Source organism: Ctenopharyngodon idella, chromosome 3, assembly GCF_019924925.1.
Source record: "Ctenopharyngodon idella isolate HZGC_01 chromosome 3, HZGC01, whole genome shotgun sequence".
Classification (NCBI taxonomy): domain Eukaryota; kingdom Metazoa; phylum Chordata; class Actinopteri; order Cypriniformes; family Xenocyprididae; genus Ctenopharyngodon; species Ctenopharyngodon idella.
This window is the reverse complement of record NC_067222.1, coordinates 43,257,759-43,283,318: the sequence shown is the minus strand read 5'-3', so window position 1 is coordinate 43,283,318 and position 25,560 is coordinate 43,257,759. Positions and strand designations below refer to the sequence as shown.

General features: G+C 39.6%; 1 protein-coding gene across 1 annotated transcript; it reads left to right on the top strand.

The window, feature by feature from the left end:
* The first annotated feature begins 7,963 nt into the window (after positions 1 to 7,963).
* On the top strand, positions 7,964 to 23,126 carry LOC127508348 (tripartite motif-containing protein 16-like). The gene is made up of 6 exons (XM_051886185.1): positions 7,964 to 8,618; positions 16,804 to 16,899; positions 16,996 to 17,229; positions 19,301 to 19,460; positions 21,513 to 21,560; positions 21,796 to 23,126. Exons 1-6 carry the CDS (start codon positions 8,046 to 8,048, stop codon positions 22,311 to 22,313), a joined length of 1,629 nt encoding a protein of 542 aa, XP_051742145.1. The 5' UTR covers positions 7,964 to 8,045; the 3' UTR covers positions 22,314 to 23,126.
* The last annotated feature ends 2,434 nt before the right edge of the window (positions 23,127 to 25,560 follow it).

Genomic DNA, 25,560 nt, shown 5'->3' with positions numbered 1-25,560 from the left:
AGAGATGAAGAAGAAACATGGGGAAGAGATATGGTACCAGAATGGGCAGAATATTACAGGATTCCTGAAAAAGGAAGTGTATGTTAGTACATGATCTAGAAAGAATTCAGAAGCATGAAAAGAATATGGATAGATGAATCAGAATGAAAAAATAGGAAGAAAACACTGAAAGAAATGCAATGTAGGGAAGGTGCAGCAGGACCAGATAAGTGTAATAAAAACAAGAATGAGAAGGGAACAGATCCCACAGCTCAGAAATCTCCCTCTCTCTATCCCACAGCAAAGCTGCAGTGTCTAAAGATGGACCAATACCTCAACTCCTGACCCCACAGAGCGAGACCTTCGGCACCAGGGCCACCACCAGAGTATGAGCCACCACCCCGGCAAAGACCCGTAGAAGACTCTGCCTCAGGGAGCTCCTCCTTCCCACCCTCAGTGACCAGAAGAGGGACTGAGTATAATGTTTTGTTTTGTTTTTTGCACCAAGCTCATGTTTTACTTCAAAGACTTCAATACCAGACATACATGATGCTGACATTTAAACTCATTTAAATTTCAGAGAGAGCATTATGCTCTTCAACACAAACCCAATCGAATTAAGGTGCACCTCCGTGTTGTACATGCCAAATAAAATAATTATGAATAAATGTATTTTTTAAAAATTTTTTTTATTTTCACTGTTAGTTAGGCTACATGAGGCAAAAGAACTTAGAATCGACCTTAACAGGATAAACGGAAATGTATGTGATTTTAACACAACTTCTGCTGACGAATAGAGTGCAACAGTGTTTGCACACTTTTTCCACAGCCTTGTTTTATTTTTACAAAACATTTTTTCCCTTTAGGGATTTTAAAGTCTTTAAGAGGCATGAACCAAACCAACCAGCTACGGAGGTGATGTTATGTTAAAATCAAGACTAAAAGACAAAAGGTAAGGGAAAGAACTACAGTCCCATGAAGCATTGCAAATGAAAATCAAATTAAAAACAATGGATAAATATAAAACTATTTATTTAAAGATGTTGATTAAATATTCTATATATTAAATATATATAGGAATGTTTCACATTTGTTGCAAAATATGCATATTATGCACACAAAAATTAAAGTAGTTTGAGAGCATAGGGAAACTCATTTGCAGTGCTTTATGTGAGTGGGCGGCCTTTGGAATGTCCTCAAAAAGTTACATAGTTATTGGTGCCAGTACTGCACATGTGTTTATGGCATCATCAAAACACACCACCGAGGGTGTGTGTTGCAACGTCCTTTACATGTTGGCTTGACGCAATTCACTGATTGGTGGAGATTTCTAGAATTATGGGTAATGTAGTTTTTCACCAGGAATTCTGCCATCAAACGCAATTTAAATTAAGTTGATTAAACTGACGGCTTCAACAAAGGCATATACCATCGATTAACATCCTCACTGCTCACAGTAGGTCTGTCTTTAAAGGTTGGCGTTCAAAATCAATTTGGCCTAAGATGAAAATGAATGGAATTTTCACTTCAGGAACCGATTGCTGCACTCTATTTAAAGTCTGCTATAGCTTACAACCTTCTACATATTGTTTGCCTTAAGAACAAAAATTGTGCAACCAAATTAAGAACAGAGTTAGTTACCATCCATACATCCATCCATCCATCTGCTCTGTTTAAGACTTGATAAAACAGAGGAGATCTTATAATGAGGTCATCATTAAAGTAGGCTCAATATGATGTGTGTACAGTATGTGTGTGTATATTTATAAATACACACTGAGGTTTATATGTATTCAGAATTATGTATTTGAATAACTAACAGATTATATTAGTACATCAGCTACGGGGGAAATGGAATGTAACATTCTACTACTGTGATGCATTACAATCACTGGCTGTGTTCAGAATGGAGTACTTATTGTAATATTACTGCTTACTGAATACTGTGCATTACACATATACTGCTTATTGTTTAAAAATATAGTAAAACAGTAGTAGTAGTGTTATTGTCACAGAGACGAACTCCGTCAGAGGGCACCATCACCCGACTACTGACACACACACACACATGCACTACATTTCCCACAAGCCCTGTACCTTGGCGCCAATCACCACACCTAGCTGCTGTGCATCACCTGGACTATTTAAGCCACTCTCAACCACAGTCACTGCGAGGTCTTGTATTACTACGGTTTGCATTTCTGAGCGTTTACTATTCTGATTGTCTGCCTGTTATTTACCCAGTTTGTTCCCTGATTACGATTCTCTGCTGCCTGCCCTTGGACTATTTACTGCTTATTGGACTTTTGATTGATATCTGCCTGCCCTGATCTATTGCCTGTTTTACGACTACGATTCTGCCTTATCCCTGCTGTACCTGTCTGCCCCGTTTGACCACTGCCTGTTTGACCATGAGACTGTTTAATAAAGCCTGCTTATGGATCCCACTTCGTGTGACGACTCGTTACAGTTATGATGTTATGCATACAGTGGTATTCTATACTGTTGTCACAGGACCACTACATTGCATGTTTAACGAGCAGCATCTAGTTATCATTTTGAAAAAAAAGTTACTTTTTTATGAATTCAATTTTGTGTTATGTTAGTATGCAATATTATGTTAGTATGCTATTCTGAACAGAGCCTAATTCAGCATGTTTGACATTGAGCAGGTGTGTGTGTGTGTGTGTGTGTGCACGTTTTTGTGACATATCAGGACACAAATTTGTATAATGACATGGGTATGATGTAGGTATTACATGGACAGGGTGACTTATGAGGACATTACCCCATGTCCCCATTTTTCAAAAGGCTTATAAATCATACAGAATTAGTTTTTTTGAGAAAGTAAAAATGTGTTTCCTGTGATGGGTAGGTTTAGGTGTAGGGTTGGTGTAGGGCGATAGAAAATATGGTTTGTACAGTATAAAAACCATTACGCCTATGGAATGTCCCCACAATACACAAAAACAATTTATTTTTTATATGAAGCATGATACCAATGAGGTTACATTATCTAATAGTTATATCATAAGGCATGCATAAAACTGTGTACAATACAAAAGACAATATACAAGACAGTAATAATAAACACAATGTCCTGGGGATATGCATGTTCAGTGATGTTTCTCCGATGGCCTGTGCTATTGCATGTGGCCACCTTTCCCCGACCTCAGCAAAATCATGACAAAAGCATGCACATCACCTGCAAAAATATGCTCAAAGATGGGTACTCTGTCACATGTTCACCCTGTTTGGACTTCTGTGTTGCACCATTTCCCGCCACTAGTCTGTCACCATAGTAACTGATCACCTTCATCATCACATTCAGCTGTGTTCAATTACCCACCTCATTTGTCTGTGTATTTAAGTCTTGTGTTTTCAGTTCAGTATTGTCCGGTATCGTTCTATGTATGGTTGTGTTTCCTGTGTGCCAGTTTGTGGATTTCCTTGCTTGTGGATTTATTAAAGACTGTTATTCCTTCATCTTCCTTGTCATGCGTATACTTACAACCAGACTGTAACATACTCGACCAAAAAAATATTAATTAAAAAAAAAACAGAAAAAAAAAAGTTGGCACACCATAGCTCCAAAAATAAGCAAACATTTTTTGACCTTTTTCCCTACCTGGAATGTCTCTGAGGGTCACTAGTTACCTGGCTAGTGTCAGCAGGGGGAATAAAATGGTCTGCTTGGACCTTTGCTTGTTGCTGTCTTGAGGGGGAGTTTTATGATTCCCAAGTGGATCATCTGTTAAATATAATAAATAATTGTGTGTCTGATTGCTCCAACCGCTACACCATGAACATGAATTACAAACATTTGACAACTCAAATGTGTAACAATACTTTGGGTTTTGACAGTAGTATAGTCTATTTTTATATAGGCCTAATTTTAAATTAAATATCAAACGTCATTCAGTCCTGTCAGTCATTATTATGAATGTATAAAATCAGCATATAAGGGGTACTACATGGAGAAATCTGTCTTAAAAACAAATTATCACAGCCATTGTTTAAATATTCATATTTTACCAACAAATTGGAGTAAAAACGGGGCCAGATCTCTGCATGGGTAGGGGTGGGCTGGGGTAGGCTGAGCCCACCCAAACATCTGCTTTGCCCACCCAATCAGAATTTAGGCACAGATTGTGTTAATTAGTTTTGATGATTTAGGCATTGTTTTATAACAATCTGAAGCAGGCTGTGTGTTGAGAAGTTGGATGAAGTGCCAACCAATCAAAACATTACACCAGAAAATTGCAGTACTTTTCTTTTATTAGCTGAAAGTAACAGCACGTTATCCCAGCTAACAAATTTTTGTTCTTCTAACATTTTCCAAATGTTCAGTTTCAGTTATCGAAATGTTAAAATATCCAGTTTTCTTGATGTTAGTGGAATTTTTTTTTTTTTTTAAGGTTAGTATGATGTTCCTGAAACATTCTTTCAACTTTAATTTTTATTTACAACTCAGTGTTCTAGCAGAGGTGTAAAGAGTACCTGAAAACCATACTTGAGTAAAAGTAGATACCTTACATCGAAAATGACTCCATTACAAGTTACAAGTAACGAATTCCAATACGATTTGAGTAAAAGTCTTAAGTACTGTTAAAATCAGATACTTTAAGTATTTTTCTCATACTGAACGTAGGCTCAAAGATGCACTATTCCTCGACACCTGAGAGACAGGATGGTGAAAATAAGAAGCAATTGATTTGTAAGATGAGAAATCATGTTTATTTTGAACACATCAATATTGCAATAAATCAAAGTCGACACAAAAACTTTTTAAATGTCTACAAACTCTCAAGTCTCAGTTAAGCTCAAGTGCACAAAAAGGCCATAAGCAAACCAATATCCATTAAAAAGTTCACGTCAATATAGTGGATAACACTATATTAATATATTAATAACACTGAGATGTTCCAAAAACACTACAACTTCTTGTGTAAAGGTTGAGACACACTTAGACATCAAAACTCAAAACCAAACAATGGTGACATTCAAAAATATTCAAATATAACTACAGTAGTAAAAGAAACCAGCTTCAATGCATGCTGAGAGCCATGAATGAGTTATGTGTGCTGGCATAATGCATGTCACAATGGTTGAGTTTCATATGCTGATTATTGAAGTCTCGAGTGTCTAAACTAAACCATTGTTAATAACTTCATGCTCACAATATGGTTTCATACATTTTTTTAAATCTTATTGTCACAGTAGTATCACATGATCAGTAGCATTTAAACTAATTAATAACAAAACACACTTCTGATCAGTGAATCAGGCCACTTCACAATGACTTTAACAGCATCACCTGATGTTATTCTGTCTCAAATTCTTCTGATACAGTAAAAGTGTTTTCTGAACACACAGTTAAAGCAGCCAGAGGAAAACTAACAAAACAAGCAAGAGTCAAGACCCCAACTACAGGAAACACTGATCAGCACAATGGTGACATTAAATGTTTGTTCCTGCTTCAGAGTTACTTTAACACTCTAGTGTGGACACATATGAACACTGAGCAGTGTTAATAAAACACAAGGACCCGGTTTCACAGAACGGGTTTAGATTAAGCCAGGGTTATGCCTTAGTTCAGGTAGTACATTTAAGCAGCTTTTATAAACGTGCCTTAAAAAAAAAAAACATTACTGGGTACTGCATATTGAGACAAAATAATGACATATTTTAGGATATGTCAGTGCAAGTTGCTTTCAGTTAAATCAGGTCAAATTTGCATTTCAGTCTGGAACTACACTTAAGCCTTGTCTGTGAAACTGAGGGAGGGGATTTTGCTCTTTGACATCTAAACTTAAAGGCTGATTTATACTTATGCATTGGACCTACGTTGTGTCCCGCATGCTGTAGGCTAAGCGTCGGTTTTCATTTATACTTCTGCGTCGTTGTCTGCATCGATGTGCAATTACACATGCAGACTTTGAGTAGGCACTGGCCACGGGCATGTTGATGGTGTAACCCACAGTATCAAGGCAAAAGCCGAAGAAGAAGCAGCTTGTTGTGTACGTTGTCCAAGAAGCAGCAACAGTGATGGAATAAAGTAGACAGCAACTTTTGTTGCAGCTTGAGTTGTTAAATATCGAAGTGTAGTTATGTCACAAGCGGAAATGTGTGTGAGGAAATGCGACGCTATCGGAGTTTTTTTTTTTTGACCTGAAGGAGGGGTTCTAGAAGACCAATCACAACCCTTGCCGTCCGCATAGAATTGACGCGTTGTTACATTTTTGGAGAGGTGCACGTCAGTCTACGCCATAGACTACACGTGCTACACACAGCCTATGACGTAGCTACAGCATAGGTTCGATGCAGAAGTATAAATCAGCCTTAAGCCATTTTTAAGCCAGAAGGTTAGTGATCCTTAATATTTAAAGGACATTTGAAGAATGTTGTTCAAAGAGCATTCATCAAATACTAATGACACTATACTCTATGGTGATTTCTTGAACATTGTTTTGAAAGTATTTAATTGTAACACTTGCATAACCTTTACATAATTTAAGAGAAAAGTAGGGAACAATAACTATGGGACAGGCTACAAAACTTTCCCAGGTTCCAAGGATGTTCTTTTAAAACAGCACACACAACCTTATCCATCTTAAGTTAGTCATTATAATGTTTAAAGGATGTTCTAAAGCCCAAAGTATACTTCAGCAGTTATTCCAAAGTTCAGCTGCTAGAGCTCTTACCAGGGCAAGAAAATGTGATCATATAACTCCAATTTTATTATCTACACTGGTTACCTATTAAGTTCTGTATCAATTACAAAGTATTGCTTAAGACCTTAAATGGTTTAGCTCCCGTGTTTAACAAATCACAAAACTCTGGACTTTTGGTAATACCTAGGATATCTAAGTCCACTAAGGGAGCCTTCCTGATAATGTTTGTGGCTCAGACACACTCTCCCAGTTTAAGTCTAGATTAAATACACATCTCTTTAGCCAAGCATTCACATAATGCATCTCATAACCTTGGACTTCAGATATATCAGATCAAAAGCACATGACTGTCTATTGCTTGACATTTTATGAACAGCAGCTACACTAATTATTTTCCATTTGCTTTTCTGTTCCTACCTCGGGATGCCATCCTGAGTGTGCCAGCTCCAGTTTGGATCCAGCCTCTTATGAAGATTTCAGATGCCCCTGTGAAGAGAAGACGCCAACCCCTGTGAGGAATTCAGATGACACCAATTCTGAATCAACATACAAAACTGCCATTATTGTAATCATGATTGCAACTTGTAATAATTCTATTCTTTTCCCGCCATTGACAGAATTTTCCGGTTACGGTAGGGGCCATTATCACACATCTTCTGAAAGAGTATTGAATCTCCAAGAGCAAAACACAGGCAAAAAAAGAAGCAGAAACAAGCGATAAAAGCATTGCTTATGCACATTGTAGTCTTTTAAGGGAAAAAAAACAAAACAAAAACAAACATTTTTTTCTCAGCTTTTTGTTCAAAATGTTCATTTTTTTTTATGAAGGAAATAGGTAATGAGCTCATTGTCTCATCCTAAATGAATACATGATGTTAGTTAACTGTATGATCTGTATTAGACAATCTGTACATTCTGACATATGGACATTACGTTCACTCAGTATGTAGAAACATGCATTTTCTATAAAGCTGCTTTGAAACGATATGCATTGTGAAAAGCGTTATACAAATAAAGGTACATTTAAAATATAATAATTAAAAAAAAAATGATAATGCTTTAGTCTAAAGGCGAATACACTACATGACTTCAGCAAAGATATTCGCCTAATTTTCAAACTAGAGAAGAGAGTCCAGAATTCTGAGTTTCTCATTCATTAATAAAACTTGCTCAGTCATTCATGCGACTCCACTTGAAGGGCACATAAACACAGCAGGAAAGTGACTCTCCTTGACCAGAAATAAGGAAGGTGCTTTACAGACACACCTGTTTTACACACGTCACTCAAACACAGAAGCAGGAAGCTATTTCAGTTCCTCAGTTCAAGGAAACAGAAACTGAAGTATTGTTGAGCTGTTGTGTGTTTGTGTCTCTCTGTATTCATGCAGTAAAATGGCAGAAGCCAGATTTTCTCAGGATGAGTTCACATGTCCAGTGTGTCTGGATCTCCTGAAGGATCCAGTGGCCATTCCCTGCGGACACAGTTACTGTAAGATCTGTATTACAGGCTGCTGGGATCAGGAAGATGAGAAAAGAGTCTACAGCTGCCCTCAGTGCAGACAGACCTTCAGTTCAAGACCTGCTTTAGGTAAAAACACCATTCTGGCTGAACTGGTGGAGAAACTGAAGAAGACTAAGCTTCCTGCTGACTGTTACGCTGGAGCTGGAGACGTGCAGTGTGACGTTTGTACTGGAAGAAAATACAAAGCCGTCAAGTCCTGTCTGGTGTGTCAGGAATCTTACTGTCAAACTCATTTTGACCGTCATGAGGAATTTCCCTCTCGTAAGCCACACAAAGTGATTGATGCCACTGGACGACTGCAGGACATGATCTGCCGTAAACATGATAAAGAGCTAGAAATGTACTGTATCACTGATCAACAATGCATCTGTGTGTGGTGTAAGAAGTATGAACATAAAAACCACAACACTGTATCAACTGCAGCACAGAGGACAGAGAAACAGGTATGAACTGAGAGGAATTGTTCCCACAGAAATGATAGTGCTGTCTTTATTTACTCACCGTCATGCTGTTCCAAACCAATCTGACTTACTTTCTTCTGTGGAATATAAAAGATGATATTTTGAATGTCTCATCTATTTTAGTCTACATTGAAAGTCAACGGGGTACAAACGTTTCTAGCTCCAAAAAGGAGACAAAAGCATAAAAGTAATCTATACAATTTCATGGTTAAAAAAAGAAGTGTGTTAATTATATTGACGTGCACTTTACATTAAAAGTATTTATATAAAAAAAAAAAAAAAAAAAAAAAAAAAAAAAAAAACAACTGTACTTGGAGATAATATAATATTAATGAAATGAAAGGCCACTTAGGTGCACTTAAAGAGAGACACTTTCATGACTATGTTTCATTTTATAAAGTACACTTTGTAATAATGTCAAATTAAAAGTTTTACTTTAAAGTACATTTTAATAATATTTAAAATTTCAATTGAACTCTTTTGTCATGCTTCCAAGAAGTGCACTTTTTTTGATGTGTTGACTAACATACTGAAGCACATGTAAAGTAGGCTACTTGATTATAATTTACTGTACTGTGTTTATTCTGAGTTAACAACCAGCTGGATGTACATTATCCCGCTTATTACACGGCTACTTGCCACTTAAGTAAATAATTAGACAAAATATTGAGAGATACTGTTTTAAAATCATACCTGTTTGTTATCTTATAATCCAACAGTGTACAAAACATACTTGGTTACTAACGTAACCTCGGTTCCCTTAGATACGGAATGAGTGCTGCGTCGTTCGTCTTATTAAGACAAGACGCATATGGGGAAAACTCCTTTTTTCTCCGACTCTGAAGCCTTCATACAATCACGCAGTGTTAACTGCACGGCCATTGGTTCGTGGAGTTAAAGTAAACGAACCAATGACAGCGCAGAGTCGTGCAAGCCAAAAGGGGCGGGTATCGGGCTATATAAGCAGCCATCTCACCATGGCAAATCGATTTAATTTGACTGAAGCAACAGCATGAGACGTCTCGCAAGTAGCGCGGCAAAGTATGCAGTACTCGTTCCGTATCTAAGGGAACCGAGGTTATGTTAGTAACCGAGTACGTTCCCTTGTGATACTACATGAGTACTGCATCGTTTGTCTTATTATTCATAAGACAAGATGCATATGGGGACAGTACAATCAGGCCGTGCTACGCAGGGGGACGACCGAGCATTGGGGCAGAGCACTTGAAAAAAGACTCGCGACAGATACCCATAAGACAGGATGGCCCAGACAACGGGGACTGAAACACTGTGGTCATCCTCCCAAGCCCATAAACTAGGGCACCAGTGGGGCCTAGGGTGCATATTGAGGGCACAGAACATAGTTACACCCAGACGTGGTCGGGGTCGTAATGGAAAACCATAAGCTGAACACAGCAGGGAGGCTCATGCAGAAAGGACCTGCGTCTGAAGCGCAGGGACATCTAAATTATAAAACCTGACAAATGTGGACAGTGAGGCCCAGCCGGCCGCTGCACAGATGTCAGCGATGGAAACGCCACAGGACCATGCCCACGAGGAGGCCATAATGCGCTCTTACACCCAAAGAGCATTGAAGGTCTAAGGTGGAGTAAGCGAGCGCTATAGCGTCAACTATCCATCTGGAAAGCCTGGGCTTCGTGACCGGAAGACCCTTTGTGCGGGCACCAAAGCAGACAAATAGCTGTTCCGCCTGACGAAAAGAGGCAGAACGGTCAAAGTAAGTCCTCAGGGCCCTGACAGGACAGAGTAAGTTCAACTCCTGTTCATCCTGAGAAGGAGGAAGAGCGGAGAGAATGACCATCTGCACACTAAAGGAGGTAGATAAGACTTTCGGGACATATCCATGTCTTGGTTTTAGGACGACTTTGGAGTCGTTAGGCCCAAATTCAAGACACGAGGTGCTCACAGAGAGCGCCTGTAATTCTCCCACACGCTTAACCGATGCTAAAGCTAGCAGTAGGGCAGTTTTCAGCGACGGGCCGTAAGTCGGCAGTCTGGATTGGTTCAAAGGGATGACCTTTAAGGCCTCTAAGAACCACAGAATGGTCTCAGATAGGAACAGTGAGGGGGCGAGGGAGATTCAACCTCCTGGATCCCTTCAGGAAGCGAACAACAAGGTCGTGTCTCCCTATCGACTTACCCGCTATAGGAGCGTGAGAGGCTGCTATAGCTGCAACATAGACCTTAAGGGTAGAGGGAGTACGGCCTCTATCCATTAAGTCTTGAAGGAAGGACAATATCTGGGATATGTCACAAGTGAATGGGTCCTCGCCCCGGCTTGACACCAGGTGGCAAAGAAGTCCCATTTAAGAGAGTAGAGATGTCTTGTAGATGGAGCTCTAACTTGTGAGATAGTGTTTAAGACATTCTCTGGGAAGCTTGCAGGCTCCCATTGAGAAACCACACATGAAGGTCCCACAGCTCGGGTCTCTCGCTTGAGAGAGTAGGTCCCATCTCAGATAGCTCCGAGAACCATGGTTGGGTCCTCCACAGAGGATCCACCAGGAGGACTTTGTGCGCACCCTCCCTGATTCGTCTGATTACTTGGGGAATCAGCATGATCGGGGGAAAAGCATAAAGGAGGAGGCTGGGCCAGTCGTGGGCCATCACGTCCCTGGCTTTTGAGAAATATATTGGGCAGTGATGATTGTCTTCTGAGGCGAAGAGGTCAACCTTTGCCCTGCTGAAGACATCCCAAATTTTCTGAACTGTGCGGGCGTGGAGTGACCATTCCTCTGAGGGAAGGTTGCTCCGGGACAACATGTCCACCCCTGTGTTCAGTACGCTCTGTATATGTGCTGCCCTCAACGAGAGCAGATTGCACTGGGCCCACTCTAGGATGGTTTTTGTTAGAGTGAAGAGGGGCTTTGAAGAGAGCCTGCCCTGCTGATTTATGAAGGACACCACTGTCATGCTGTCTGACCTGACTAAGACAAGGTGTCTCACCAGGAGAGGAAGAAAGGCCTGGAGAGCTCAATATACTGCCATCATTTCCAGACGGTTGATATGTAGCTTGCTTTCCGGGCCGTTCCAAGTGCCAATGGCCGCACACCTGGTTCACCTTGAGTGAGCAACGACCATGTTGCCAGGCTTGGGGTGGGACCCGTGGTTTCAGCCAGAACTGCAGAGGGCGCATGTGAAGCAAGCCCAGCTGCAGAGCCGGAGATGCCGAACTCATTAGACCTAGCATCTTCTGAAACGCTCTGAGTGGCAGAGAAGCCCCGGGCGTAAAGGTTTTCGCAAGCTGCTGAATGGCCAGAGATCGCTCTGGAGTGACCACGGCCCTCATGTGGGTCGAGTCTAAAATTATCCCCAGGAACGAGACATGTTGGCTGGGAGATAACGAGCTCTTTGGAAAATTGACCCTGAGGCCCAAGCACTCCAAGTGGTTGAGGATGATGGATCTGTGAGATATTAGCTCCGCCTTCGACTGGGCCAGCACGAGCCAGTCATTGAGGTAGTTCAGAATGCGCACACCCATCTGTCTCAGAGGAGAGAGAGCTACATCCATGCACTTCGTAAACGATACAGTCTCCCGGGTGTACTTGCTGGAAGATCTGCTTCAAAGTGATCATTCTGAATGAGCGCTTTATCAGGGCCCTGTTCAGATGTCTGAGATCGAGGATGGGTCTGAGACCGCCATCCTTTTTGGGAACGAGGAAGTACCTGCTGTAGAAGCTTGACTTGCTCAGTGCTGGGGGAACCACTTCTATGGCTCCTTTTGCCAGCATGGTGTCCACCTCGGAACGCAGGACGTGCACGTCCTTGCTTTCCATAGAAGTCTGGGCCACGCCGGTGAATAACTGGGCCCGTTGAGCGAACTGGAGTACATAACCTTGTTTTATTATGTTCAGCACGCAAGTTGACACTCCAGGGATGGCCTGTCAGGCCTCGGCCCGTGTGGCAAGGGTCTGGATAGGTTCTGGCACTAAGTCGCTGTGAGGGACTGTGGTGCACACATGGGGTGGAAGAGGAATTTTGCTCTCTTTTTGTAAACTTTTTTTTTAGTATGTTTTTGTTTTATCTTGTCCGCTACCACAGTGGTTATACACTTGGGCACTAGAACGGGCCCTTTGCGTGCAATAAACATTTTCCCAGCACCCGGAATTGACTGGGGACACAAACGAGTCTGTTTAGGTCAGGGAATGCGGCTTGCAGGGCGGGGCCAGCAAGCAAAGCGCACAGTGATTCAGCATTTAATAACAAACACCAGAAAAATCTGCTTTCTCAGAATTAATATATTCCATGAGTCTCACCTGAGTCAGGGGAGAACGTCACGTCATATTCAGCTGAGCACTGTCAGCATTGAGCTTGTTCTAGCACTCTTGTAGGGAGAGAGCACACTCCCTCAATGAACGCGGCTTGTGGGGGCGAGGCCAGCAAGTGAAGCGCTTATAGGTTCGGCTTTTAATAACACTAGAGAGATATACTCGTTCAGTGTTAATATATACCATGAGTCTCACCTGAGTCAGGGGAGAGCGTCATGTCATATTCAGCTAAGCACTGTCAGTATTGAGCTCGTTTTCCTGCTCTTGTAGTGAGAGCATGCACCCTCAATGAACGCGGCTCGCGGGGGCGTGGCCGGCAAACGACACGCTCAGAGATTAGGCATTTTACAACAAACGCTGGAGAAATATGCTCTTTCAGAGCGAATATATACCATGAGTCTCACCTGAGTCAGGGGAGATCGTCACGTCATATTCAGCTGAGCACTGTCAGCATTTAGATTGTTCTAGCACTTGTAGTAAGAACACACTCCCTTCAATGAATGCGGCTTGCTGGGGCGGGGCTGGCAAGCGAAGCGCTCAGAAGTTCGGCATTTAATAACAAACACCAGAGAAATATGCTGTTAATATATAATAATATTTTTAATAATATATATTATATTACTATATAATAATAATAATAATAAGTTAATATATATTTCAAGAGTCTCACCTGAGTCAGGGGAGAGCTTCATGTCATATACAGCTGAGCGCTGTCAGTAACATCGTGAGAGCACACGCCCTCAATGAACGCGGCTTGCGGGGGTGTGGCGGGCACACTCAGAGATTGGGCATTTTACAACAAATGTTGGAGAAATACGCTCTTTTAGAGTAAATATATATTCCAAGACTCTCACCTGAGTCAGGGGAGAGCGTCATGTCATATTCAGCTGAGCGCTGTCAGCATTGAGCTTGCTCTCGCGCCTTTTTCAATGAACGCGGCAACTGTAACAGTATCCAGAATTCCACCGTGGATTTTTCCTATGCCTGTTGTAGATTTTCAAATACAAATAAAAATTAAGAATGAGAAAGATACCCCTAAGAACATTATTGCGCAGCAGTATTTAGATCAGATTTATTCTTCATGGTTACATATATATACTGATGGTTCTAAAGACCCTATCTCTGGTAGAACTGCTGCTGCCGTATATATTCCTAAGTTTCAAACTAGTATGAAGAAAAGAATAACTGATCATGTATCCGTGTATGCAGCAGAATTAATTGCCCTGGTGGTAGCACTCCAGTGGGTAGAGGATGTAAAACCAAGCTTAGTTGTAATTTGTTCTGATTCTTACGCAGCAATATCGAGCCTTGCAAGTGGACTAAAATCATCAAGGCAAGACATTATATATGAGATTCTTGCAAGTTTGTTAAGAATAAGTAGAGTAAGCTTAATAACATTTTTGTGGGTTCCTGCTCATGTGGGAGTGGAGGCTAATGAAGTGGCTGATAAGCTAGCTAAGCAAGCTCTTAAACATACAGAAATAGATATTAAAGTAACTCTGAGTAAAAATGAAGTTAAAGGGAAAATTAAAGAATTCATAAATAACAAATGGCAAGAAGCATGGAACTGTGATAGCAAGGGCAGATTTATGTATAATATTCAGCAGCAAGTAGGAAATGGAAGAAGTGTTTTTAGGAATAGGAAAGAAGATACGATTATTTCACGCATCCGAATAGGGCATACTAGATTAAATCATTCTCTGTTTAAAATTGGAAAACATGAATCAGGACAATGTATTTATTGTAATCAGGCAGAAACAATTGAACATGTTTTAATAAAATGCAAAAAATATGGAAAAGAAAGATTAAAACTCATTAATGAAGTTAAAAATATGGGTGTTGAATCATTTAATTTGGTATGCCTTTTGAAGAACGTGCAGAACAAAGAAGAATCTATGGTGCTATTATAAAATATATTAAAGAAATAGGAATAATTAATAGAATCAAATTTTTTTTTTTTGTTGTTTGTTTTTTTGTGTGTGTGTGTGTGTGTTTGGTAGCTGCTTATTAGTGCTTCACACTCCAGTCCAGTTGGTGGCGGTAAATGCACCAAAAGATGGTTTGCCATCCACCATAAAAAGTTATTAGAAGAAGAAGAATTACAGAGAAAAAAAGGAGTTTTCCCCATATGGGTTTTGTCTATGAATAATAAGATAAACGACACAGTACTCGTGTAGTATCGCAAGGGAACAATAGTTGCAGCATGGCTGCATAAAACAAGAGAGAGCGAGTCCATGATACTGGATGACATAATTAAATAACTGTACACAAAATACTGATTTGACTTAGTTTTAATATTTTATTAGTTCACCAAACGCAAAACTTGGACAAAGAAAAACCGGGGAGTCCGCATCTCTGTGCCTCCCTTCAGCTCATAGAAACAAAGCAGAGCCCCCTAAGTGTGCGGTGGGTTCAGTGGGGGGTAATTGAGAATGAATGGGGGAAAGTCACGTGAGAGGAGGCAGTGCCTCCATCGCGCTATGATTGGATATGATTGGTTACGACTGGAAATGATTGGTTCGTGCGATAAATCCCGCCTCTTGTTTTCGTGCGCGTTCTCGTTGAATCGGCCTGAATGAAGACAGTGATGGCGTTAATGGGAAGACTAATTCAAAAGTAAGTAAACAACTGTCACTTAGATATCACCGCATTATTTCATGTCAAAATCAAACTCGAAATGGCCTGAAAACATGATGACTTGGGGGGTTTTAGTGAGCAATCAGCGTGGTGAAATTAAAGGTACATCTTTGTGTCTGTGAGTGAGTGACCAATGTGTACAAGCTTGATGACTGCTGAAAATAAATTGACTTTTAAAAAGAAAACCTGAATATTAGTTTATAAATAATATATATATATTGTTTAAATTGTTACTGCCTTTAGTTATTATTTTGGAATAAATGTAAAAATGCGTAAAAACACTAACTTGATAAAATTTATACTTGGTTTTAATAAATAGAACATTACGTAGTGTAAAAATACAAAATAGAATTGTATTTGGTCTCTCTTTTTATGTAATGTTAACTTAACCAGGAAAATTGTGTAACAGGGACATAAATGCCTCGTCATTTTAAAACACCACCGCACACCACTGACAGTACACTTTATTTATTCTTACACTTATTTTAAGACAGAATTATGAAATTACATATGAAGATGTATTTCAGTTCTAAGTGGGTCAAAAAATAACTTTTAAGTTCAGATAATTGCTTATATTATAAATGTAAACTATAATACATTTTCATTTAATGGCAATTAACATACAAGTTAACAAATAAGTGTCTGAAAATATTACTTTCAGTTGAAACTTAATTATATTCTTTTAAAGTGTATTATTTACTTAATAAGTACACTTTTAAAAGTATGCTAAAGTGTGCTTTTGTTAAAGTAGAGCCAAATTTTGATTCCTGAATCAAATCAAATCATTGATCAACTCATGCATAGAGCCCAAATCAAATATGATGACATCAAAACCATTAAAACTTAACTGGTGTTTGTGTCATGACATCATGATGTTTAGTCATGTGACTGTGACATGCAAGAACCAATGAGGTTTGATGTTATTGACGTGTCACCATATTTTATTTGGCGCAGTCATACAGGTTTGGAACAACATGAGGGCGAGTAAAATGATGACAGAATTAAAACTTTATGGTGAATTATTCATATAAAACTAGACACTGATGAAATACTGCTGACATTTCAGTTTCATATTCATTCATAATCTCATTTCAGGAAACTATGAATCTGTGGTTTAAACCTACAGTATAAACTTACTATGCTAGATCTTTAACCCTCCACCAATTCTGGATTCATGTAGCTTTAATTTTTGTGTGATAATAGTTTTAAGTGTCTTTTCCTGTTATTGGTTTGTCCTCCAGAAACAGCTGAAGGAGATGCAGATAAAGATCCATCAGAGAATCCATCAGAGACAGAAAGATCTTCAGCAGCTGAGAGAGGCTGTGGAGTCTCATAAGGTGAGTCTGGAGAAGAAGAGGAGTTTGAGAGATCTCAGTTTGGACTCTGTCAGTCCCTCTGAAGCCACTGTGTGATTGTGATGTGTGTCCTAACAGCGCTCTGCACAGACAGCAGTGGAGGACAGTGAGAGGATCTTTACTGAGCTCATCCGCTCCATTGAGAGAAGCCGCTCTGAGGTCACACAGCTGATCAGAGATCAGGAAAAGGCTGCAGTGAGTCGAGCTGAAGGACGACTGGAGCGACTGGAGCAGGAGATCAATGATCTGAGGAGGAGAGACGCTGAGCTGGAGCAGATTTCACACACACACCATCACATCCATTTCCTGCAGGTAACAGAGATCTAGAAGAACAGGATCATAGTGGACTTGAGCAAGAGAAATATTTCATGAGAGCAGAATGAGCCGTTGACTGAGATGTTGTCAGGAATTCAGTCAGATTCAGTCCAGTGTTGTGTTATCATATAATCATCAGTCAGACTCTCATCTGATCATCTTCTGTTTAAAGACAACACTTACAAAGCCCTGGAAATCTCATAGGAAACATTTTTCTGAGCTCTTTTTTTCTGGAATAAATATTTATGTGGAAAACACCATTAACTAATTTTTCCTTTTGATTTCTGTCATGATGAAATCAGTAAACTTGCTGGAATAAGTTCCCACCCAACTAGATTTTTTTTTAAAAATCTTTTTAATGAAATATTTTATTTCTACTACAATATTTTCAATTATTGTCACCAAATTTGGGTCAGGTCAAAGCTGATAAGATTTTTATTTGCCTGTAACACATTGATGAATTCAGTCTCGACAGGAAGTGAGGCTTAATGGTCCTTGTGAAGTTTCAGTGCCACTAACCAGTCAAAAGTTACAAATAATGGTCAATCCTCTCGTAGACACTGAACTGCTTTTCCTTAGATCTTCTCAATCCTACAATGTGACTCTTTTGATCTGCTCGACCTGTTACACAGACATTTATGATCTTAGCAGATGTTTTATCATCCAAACCATTTCCTAGAAAGTTTACACAAGCACAAGTCCTTTGTGAAAATGAAGTGTGCTTAATTGTAATGAATGTGCACTTAGTTAAGCACTTCAAATCTTAAAAGTATTTTTTTTTTTTTTTTTTTTTAAATGGTCATGCAGATTGAAATAAAAGGCCACTTAAGTGCACTTAAAGAGAGACACTTTCATGAGTTTCTTACACACTTAATTACACTTTGTGCACTTTGTAATAATGTCAAATTAAACGCTTTACACACATTTTAAATCATTGAGTTTAATAACCTTTTGTCATGCTTTAAAGAAGTTCATTTATTTTGATGAGTTGACTAACACTAAAGCACATGTAAAGTAATTGATTATTTTAACTCCAGAGTTATCTGATATTACATTAAAGTTAATATTTTAAATGTACTAAATTGGAGCTTATATTTTACTAATATTACTATTATATTTAATAATAATATTACCAATATATTTAAATGCATAACAAACAAGTTTCAGTGGAAATGACACTAAAGTATTGTCGCGCTACTGATTTGGGTCGATGCAGAGGGAAACGCGGGTGAAATGAGCCACGACAAAGGGATTCGTTCACAGAGTTTACTGAACTTCTGCACAGATGTAAGTTACAGTTCACAGCGCACTCACCAACAGTATCGTTCATGAGCACGCACTTTATATGAAATTGATGCAGCTGATAGGTGCTCTTCCGCCGGCACAGGACGGCAGTTTTCCGACGAGCGATGAGCATGCGAGCGACCCCAAAAACTAACTAAAGAAAAACGTAACTTTACGCTCTATACAAAAGAGTGCGTAACTTAACAACCAATAAGAGACTAGATCACAGAAAAGGGTGACTAAAATACTTAAAGGGGCCATGTTCTCTTTTCTACAGTATATTTTAGTTTATCATAAATGTTTGTCAGTTCATTTAGCAGTAACTTTAACTATATTTCAGAGACAATAAAAGTAATTATGAAATTACATTTAAAGATACTTAAATCCTACTTAAGTGGGTAAAAATCACTCTAAATATGAGCTAATTGCATTTAATATAAATTTATAGTATAATGCATTCATTTAATTAAAATAATTAAATTGTAATTTTAAACATAATTAGGTGTCTTAAAACATTACATTCAATCTGCTCTTAAGCGTTTTTTTTTTTTTTTATTATTATATTATTTCTGTACTAATTTAAAAGTATGGTAAAGTGCACTTCTTTTTCAGAAGGAGTGTAAGTGTCAAATACTACAGTTTTTATCATTAAATGATGAATATGAGAAGAATGTATCTGTGTGAAAGTGCTGGATTGAGGCGAGTTACTGAAGATCAACAAGAGCCGCACAGATCTGATATAGAGCAGGTTATTGGCTGAAGTTTTGATTTGTGTTTTCTGTAGAGTTTCCAGTCTCTCTCAGCACCTCCTGAATCTACAGACGAACCCGACGATCCCTTGAGTTCTCTCTTCTCTTTTGATGGCATGAGAGAATCTGTCTGTCAGCTGAGAGACAAACTGGAGGATTTCTGCAAAGAGGAGATCAAGAAGATCTCTGACAGAGGTAAAGTCCTGCGCCTCGTTTATACAGACGGTTCATTATATCCAAATAAAGTTATATCTCGGTTATAAAGATCCTACACACATCTGTATGTAAACGTAAATGTTCCTATGATTTATAAAACATCCATTTGCACAAAAAATGTTCTTAAATGCATCTCACTTTATCAATCACAGTTCATCTTAAATTCAAGTGGAATGTGAAGTACGACAATCATCATCATGAGCAAGTGTTTATATATATATATATACATACACACACATATATATACACTGAACAAAATTATAAACACAACACTTTTGTTTTTGCCCCCATTTTTCATGAGCTGAACTCAAAGATCTAAGACTTTTTCTATGTACACAAAAGGCCTATTTCTCTCAAATATTGTTCACAAATCTGTCTAAATCTGTGTCAGTGAGCACTTCTCCTTTGCCGAGATAATCCATCCACCTCACAGGTGTGGCATATCAAGATGCTGATTAGACAGCATGATTATTGCACAGGTGTGCCTTAGGCTGGCCACAATAAAAGGCTACTCTAAAATGTGCAGTTTTATCATACAGCACAATGCCACAGATGTTGCAAGTTTTGAGGGAGTGTGCAATTGGCATGCTGACTGCAGGAATGTCCATTAGAGCTGTTGCCCGTGAATTGAATGTTCATTTCTCTACCATAAGCCGTCTCCAAAGCCGTTTCAGAGAATTTGGCAGTACATCCAACCGGCCTCACAACCACTGACCACGTGTAACCACACCAGCCCAGGACCTCCACATCCAGCATCTTCACCTCCAAGATCGTCCGAGACCAGCCACCCAGACAGCTGCTGAAACAATTGGTTTGCATAACCAAAGACTTTCTGCACAAACTGTCAGAAACCGTCTCAGGGAAGATCATCTGCATGCTCGTCGTCCTCATCGGGGTCTCAACCTGACTGCAGTTCATCGTCGTAAACGACTTGAGTGGTCAAATGCTCACATTCGATGGTGTCTGGCACTTTGGAGAGGTGTTCTCTTCACGGATGAATCCCGGTTTTCACTATACAGGGCAGATGGCAGACAGCGTGTATGGTGTCGTGTGGGTGAGCGGTTTGCTGATGTCAACGTTGTGGATCGAGTGGCCCATGGTGGCAATGGGGTTATGTTATGGGCAGGCGTATGTTATGGACAACGAACACAGGTGCATTTTATTGATGGCACAGAGATACCCTGACGAGATCCTGAGGCCCATTGTTGTGCCATTCATCTATGACCATCACCTCATGTTGCAGCATGATAATGCACGGCCCCATGTTGCAAGGATCTGTACACAATTCCTGGAAGCTGAAACATCCCAGTTCTTGCATGGCCAGCATACTCACGAGATATGTCACCCATTGAGCATGTTTGAGATGCTCTGGATCGGCGTATACGACAGCGTGTTCCAGTTCCTGCCAATATCCAGCAACTTCGCAGTGCCATTGAAGAGGAGTGGACCAACATTCCACAGGCCACAACCTGATCAGTTCTATGCAAAGGAGATGTGTTGCACTGCATGAGGCAAATGGTGGTCACACCAGATACTGACTGGTTTTCGGACCCCCCTGGACCCCTTCAATACAGTAAAACTGCACATTTTAGAGTGGCCTTTTATTGTGGACAGCCTAAGGCACACCTGTGCAATAATCATGCTGTCTAATCAGCATCTTGATATGAGAAGTGCTCACTAACACAGATTTAGACAGATTTGTGAACAATATTTGAGAGAAATAGGCCTTTTGTGTACATAGAAAAAGTCTTAGATCTTTGAGTTCAGCTCATGAAAAGTGGGGGCAAAAACAAAAGTGTTGCGTTTATAATTTTGTTCAGTGTATGTACACAACATAGGATGAAATCCATGAAATTCAGGATCAAATCCGATACGTGTTTTATAAATGAAGCCCCTGGAGATTCATCTGCTCTCAGAAATGATCCTCCCTCATCTAATATCATAGAGCATCATATTAGAAATGTCTTAGAAATGAATGTATTTTATTTTGTCATTTCTCTTCACACTCTTCATGTCTGTTTATTTCCACAGTCACATTCGCCAACATGAATCCCAAGACCAGGAACGACTTCCTACAGTGTAAGTCACTAAGAGAACAAGCAGAAAAACTCACTGAATGTATTCATGTTCTTCCTGTAGAAGGTGAAAGAAATTATGATAGAAGAGTTTAATAACTGATCGTGTAAATGATGATTTGCACAGGATATCTGGTCAGCTGTACTGAGACACTGATGATACACTGAACATGAAGAGTTCAGATACATAAAAAGATCAGATTCATAATTCCTGATTCTGATGTGTTTCTCTCCATCAGATTCCCATCAGCTCACTCTGGATCTGAACACAGTGAATAAACACCTCTGTCTGTCTGACAGGAACAGAGTGATTACTCGCACTGACAAAGAGCAGCCGTATCTTGATCATCCAGACAGATTTGATTATTGGCTGCAGGTGTTGTGTAGAGAGAGTGTGTGGGGACGCTGTTACTGGGAGATTGAGTGGAGTGGGAATGAAGTGTTTATATCAGTGTCATATAAGAGCATCAGCAGGAAGGGACGGGGTTATGAGTCTGGATTTGGATATAATGATCAGTCCTGGAGTTTGTACTGCTCTTCCTCCAGATTCTCATTCATACACAATAAGATAGTGACTGTTCTCCCTGTAAAGTCCATCAGCAGTAGAATAGGAGTGTATGTGGATCACAGTGCAGGAACTCTGTCCTTCTACAGCATCTCTGACACAGTGAGCCTCATCCACACAGTCCAGACCACATTTACTCAGACCCTCTATCCTGGGTTTTGGGTTTGGTCTGGATCAGTGAAACTGTGTTGATGTTTCATAATAGACTGTAAAGAGATTTTACCCATAAATACTTTGAGTTGCATGATAAATCAGTAACAGTGAGTCTCTTATTTCCTCTTCATTAAATTAATACTACAGATAAACTTCACTGAAATAACAGAATAAATGTGTGTATTAAATCCTCATAGAGACAGTAAGCACAGTGTGTGTGTGTTCATTTATTTAGTTTTTATTGTAGTGACACATAAATAAATACATCATTTTTTATAATTAGGGGAGAGCAGGACACAACCTAACGCTTTTTGACTTTCTCAGTTTGTGTAAATGTACTTAGGGTTCAGAGAATTTCTTTTGTTCCACATTAATTTCACACATGTCTGGTACAAATATGTGGCTTTGTTTCATTAATACAGTGTATACTTTTTTTCTTTATTTACCCCAAAAGAAGGGAAGTGAAATGTGACAACATGCCCCATAGGTGGGGTGCATTGTAACGTGATGGGGCACGTTGTAACATGACCATATGACAACTAAAAATGTTATCTGATTTAATTAAAAAAAACATACATGACAAACTAAAATATTTTGTCAATAAAAGACAATTATTTTTTCATATAAAATAATGGTATTTTTTTAGAAAATCAAATAATTAATAATTATAAATAATTTTGTGGTTGTGATAGATGTGACCAGTAAAGAGGAAAAGATCACGGAGGCAGCAGACTACTGCAGAAGCTTAGGGGTTTATTTCCACAGAATATGGTTACAAAAATATAAATGTTAACCCAACTGAGGTAAACCAATATATATATATATATATATAAAAACAAACAAACAAACAAAAACTTATACAATAAACATGGGTCACTGCATTTGCCTCTTAAAAAAATACAGAAGTCTAGGGACTACAGGACCTGTTCTCACAAAGAACAACACTAACACCTACAGACACAGCTCACAAACTTATACATTGGTGGCCAGCACCAATTAACAAAAAAAAAAAAAAAAAGGGGGAGAACACATATACACAATGGCCATTACACAGAATAAACAAATATGAAAACATCAAATATACACATAAACACCACTTCAAATAACTATTTGCAGAATTACTTCACTTTATACATTTACTTATATATATATATATATATATATATATATATATATATATATATATTATATACACAAAAAGAAGAGAAACAGTCCTTGAAGTCCCCCTATGCAGAAACATAAATGGTCACGGCTAAATCAACAGCCGGAACTGTATGTATAGATCTGAAGTTTCCGCCCGAACCCCTTTTGATGGTGCACCAGCTCGCGGGACTCGGCCGTAACAGACAAGCAAACAAAAGAAATGGTAAGAATAAACAAACTACTTGTTAAAGAGTGTGCGCACTTAACTCCAAACGAAAGTTTAAATAAAGTCTATTAAACCAAATTAATCTTATTGTGTCTTCTTTACTGTAAATAAATTTAATTAAGCGAGTAGTGAGTAATTCTGGCGTTTGAATCTTTCATACGGTTCATCCATTGTAGTGCATTATGGTCAGTCTCAAGTACAAACTCACGTCCAAGCAGATAATACTTGAGAGTATCAAGGGCCCATTTTACTGCCAAACATTCTTTTTCCACAGTGGAGTATCGAACCTCCCTGGGGAACAACTTGTGGCTGATGTAAGCTACAAGATGTCGATCTTCTTGCGTCCCCTGGAGAAGAACAGCGCCTACTCCAATATCTGAGGCATCAGTTTGCAGTATAAATGGTCAAAATCAAAATCAGGTCAACATAAAACTGGTCCTTGACACACAGCATTCTTAATATCCTGAAAAGCCTGCTCTGTCTCCTCTGTCCACCGAATCTGGTTCGGAATTTTTACTCACGGAAAAATTTGGTACAAACCTCCTGTACCAGTTTGCCATTCCGAAAAAAGATCTTATCTGAGACTTCGTCTGTGGCAGGGGGCAATTCTGTATCGCCTGGATTCTTGAACTTGAGATTTAATAACCCCATAGCCGATCACATACCCCAAGTACTCAGTTTCTGCTTTTGCAATGGAACACTTGGAAGGACTGATGGTGAGCCCAGCCAATCTAATATGGTTAATAACCACTTCCAGATGTTGCAGGTGCTCTTCCCAAGTCGAACTATAAATGACAATGTCATCCAAGTAAGCAGCTGTAAAGTCAGTTGAACCAGCAAGTACCTGATCGATGAGCTGTTGGGAAGTTGCAGCAGCCCCATGAAGGCCAAAGGGCATCTTACAAAAATGGTAAAGACCCCACGGGGTCCGGAATGCTGTCAGCTCCCGGCACCTTGCACTCAACGGGACCTGCCAATAGCCTTTAGCTAAATCAATAGTGGTTAAATAGTTGGCTTTACCCAAATGGTCAATGAGGTCCTCGATTCTTGGGGTCGGATAAGAATCAAAATTTGACACAGAGTTAAAATATCTAAAGTCAATGCAGAACCGCAGACTGCCATCCTTTTTGGGCACCAACACCACTGGGCTGCACCGCTCACTTTTCAACGGTTCTACAATATTCATGGCTAACATTTCATCTAACTCCTTGTGCAAAGCTTCCAAGAGGCGCTCAGGTATCCTATAACTCATACGTTTTGGGTAAGCCCCTTCTCGGAGCACGATGTCATGCTCAACTAAGCAGGTATGTCCTGGTCTTTTCTGGAAAACTCGAGGATAACACAGACTCTGAATTTCAAACTGTTGACTTTGAGACTCAGAGACATACTAGAAGGAGCTAAAACAGGTAGATACTGAGCTTCCACCTCTTCCTCATCCTCTACCTTTCGAATCAGGAACACCCCTGCTGCATCCCTTGGTCTATCAAACCACTCTTTAAGTAAGTTAACATGTAAAGTCCATTTTGAACGTTTCTGACCAGGAGTGGCAACTTCATATGTAACCAGCCCCAACTTCCTCAATACCTTAAAGGGACCTTGCCATTTGGCATTTAACTTACTCGCATCAGTGGGCAACATTACCAATACCTGTGTGCCTGGCTCAAAGTTCCTTGTTCTGGCTTTCTGGTCATACCAGGTCTTTTGCCGTTTTTGTGCCTTGGCCATATGCTCCTGGGCCAATGTACTCATGGCTTCCAGCTTCTCACGCATCTGTACAACATAGTCAACAATATTAGTAGGACTTACACAGTCTTGTTCCCCATTCCACATGTCCTTCAGCAGCATCAGCGGTCCCCGCACCTCCCGTCCATATAATAATTCAAATGGGGAAAATCCAGTTGAAGTCTGTGGAACTTC

Coding starts and splice junctions, on each gene's coding strand:
- LOC127508348 (XM_051886185.1), top strand. CDS start 8,046: ATGGCAGAAGCCAGATTTTCTCAGGATGAGTTCACATGTCCAGTGTGT. Junction 17,230..19,300: donor ATCACATCCATTTCCTGCAG/GTAACAGAGATC, acceptor TGTTTTCTGTAG/AGTTTCCAGTCTCTCTCAGC. Junction 19,461..21,512: donor CAAGAAGATCTCTGACAGAG/GTAAAGTCCTGC, acceptor TTATTTCCACAG/TCACATTCGCCAACATGAAT.